The 2,439-nt window shown below is 37.9% G+C and overlaps 1 protein-coding gene across 1 annotated transcript; it reads left to right on the forward strand.

The window, feature by feature from the left end:
* Positions 1–526: 526 nt before the first annotated feature.
* On the forward strand, positions 527–1,804 carry LOC6534225 (cell death protein Grim). The gene has a single exon (XM_002094871.3). It carries the CDS (start codon positions 842–844, stop codon positions 1,268–1,270), a length of 429 nt encoding a protein of 142 aa, XP_002094907.1. The 5' UTR covers positions 527–841; the 3' UTR covers positions 1,271–1,804.
* The last annotated feature ends 635 nt before the right edge of the window (positions 1,805–2,439 follow it).

The raw sequence follows: 2,439 nt of genomic DNA on the forward strand, positions 1-2,439 counted from the left end.
GAAATGAAAATTCGACGACCCAACTTCCCCTTCAAAGTGCTAGACTCAGCTAGACCAAGTAAGCCCAAGTTAACCCCTGGAGTTCGAAGTGAATTCGAAACCGCCCTTCGAACAACACAATTCCACAGAGCTTACGTTTTATTTTACGTAGCACTCTTACGTAAAGTGATTTCCCCCAATTTCGCTCTCATTTCCCGACTCTCTCTCCGCTTGGCAGCCACTTTCCCACCCCCTTGCCAGTGCCGAAGTAAAGGTAACAAAGGCAGCCGTGTCTTTGGGGTGGTAAGCTGGCGGTGTTGGTGGTGGTGGTGGCACATTGTCAGTGGTGTGGGTCCCTGTGGTTGGTGGTTCAATTGGTTGGTTGTTGGCATAAACAAAGCACACACACAATACACACACAATCTGCCGGGGGGTGGTGGAAATTGGGAGGGTGACATTTACCGCGAGAGAGCAACGCGCTTCCTGTAGCAAAGTACAAAGAGAGCTATTTTATAAATGTGACTGCAGCAAGGATATTTGCAGTCAGTCCACTCTGAAACCTCGAAGCGAGAACATTGAATAACAAGCGGAAGCGAAAAGCGCACAGCCTGAAAGTTCGTCGAAAAGCGACCAGTTTCCTAGTTCGTTTTCCCGCCAAATGAGTCAGAAAATTTTCCAAGTGCTTGATACGAGATATGAAGACTTAACAGACTTGAAGTGCAAGCAGTGAATGGAATATATTATTCCTGAAGAATATTGAAATCGAACATTAAAAATATATACTCTACCGAAGTTATATATTTTTTGAATAAATCATTCAAGATTTTGTAAAATCATATTTTGTACTAAATCGAATACCGCCATGGCCATCGCCTATTTTATACCCGACCAGGCCCAATTGTTGGCCAGAAGCTACCAGCAAAGTGGCCACCAGGCAGCAGCGAGTCCTCGGACAACTGCAGCACCTGCTGCACCTTCGCAGCAGCAGCAACAATCGCAACAGCAGCCGCATCAGCAGCAACATCAGCAGCAACAACAGCGCCCACAAATCCGTGCCAATATCTCCGTGCCGCTGGGAAGTCAACAGGGATCGATGACCATGTCGGAGTTCGGATGCTGGGACCTTCTGGCCCAGATCTTCTGCTACGCCCTGAGAATCTACAGCTACAGTTCGAGCCAGCGACGACCGACGGTCATTCAGATATCCTTCGAAATCAGCAGCGGCAGCCAGAACAACGATGAGGACGACGTGACCGATGCCACCTCCACCTCCACCACCAAGGAGAACTAAATTTAGTTTTCATTTTTCATCGAGGTGGAGAGAAAATCTTTGGGATTTTCTGGGAAAGGCAGGCTCAATCAAAGCGCATTGTGATTTCTTTTTTGGGTATGGACACATGAGGAGGAACGAGTTTTGTAAAAAATGGGACATTTCCACAACAAAATAAGAAAACTATTTTTAAACTATTTTTGAGAGAGAGAAAATTCAAAATTTGTCATCGATTTGCTTAAAGTGATATTGATTGTTTGTTACTTTTTTGAATGTCAAATTTTCGCATTTCAGTTTTGAGAAAAATGTTTAATTTTGCAAGCAAAGGTTTCCCGGTTGGTTCAAAAATACAAAAATAATTAACAAAACATTTTGAGATCATGAAAGAAAGAGTGTAAAATTGTCATAAACCTTATTAGTGTCTATACATATGAGCAAAACCACAAGTATCGTACTCAACTAACAACTAATTGTCAAATTTTTGCATTTCAACTACTTACAAATATATGTAAATCCTACACTAATATTACAGAACTACAATACAGAACCAACAAACAAAAAGCATACAAAGATGCAACCGCAGCAACAATTACAACAAAAGACAACAACTCAATTGTACAAAATAGATTTTAAGCAAACAGCAAATTTTATATGTTTACAAGAAAGAGAGAAATAACAAAATACATAACGTCTACAAAAAATAGAATACAAGAACCGCCGATCAGAAAAAATACATTTTAACAAAAGATTAAAATGAAACAAAACAACACATTTAAGCAATTTTGATACGAATAATCACGAATAACGAAAATCGAAAAGAATATTATCATTATTATTGATTTTAGCAAAATTCAAAACATATTATTTTAATTTTTGGCATTGCAAATTAAACAAGAAATATTTAAATTAATCAAATGTAACGATTTAGCATTTGTAAGAAATTAAAATTTTTATAAGACAAACAAGCAAAAAATAAATACAATTTTATAAAAAAAATAAATAACTTGTATGATTATTGCCCCTTTTCAGCATATTAAAATTCTCTAATTGAGAAGAAAATATATCCACAGCGTTTCCGGGAGAACATATGTATTTAATATGCTTTTATTTCGAAGGACTTAAAGATTGTGAGAAATTTACTAATCAGTATATACAAAAATTATGAGGCTTCAAAAAATATTTTAAAATGG

This window comes from Drosophila yakuba, chromosome 3L (assembly GCF_016746365.2).
Source record: "Drosophila yakuba strain Tai18E2 chromosome 3L, Prin_Dyak_Tai18E2_2.1, whole genome shotgun sequence".
Classification (NCBI taxonomy): domain Eukaryota; kingdom Metazoa; phylum Arthropoda; class Insecta; order Diptera; family Drosophilidae; genus Drosophila; species Drosophila yakuba.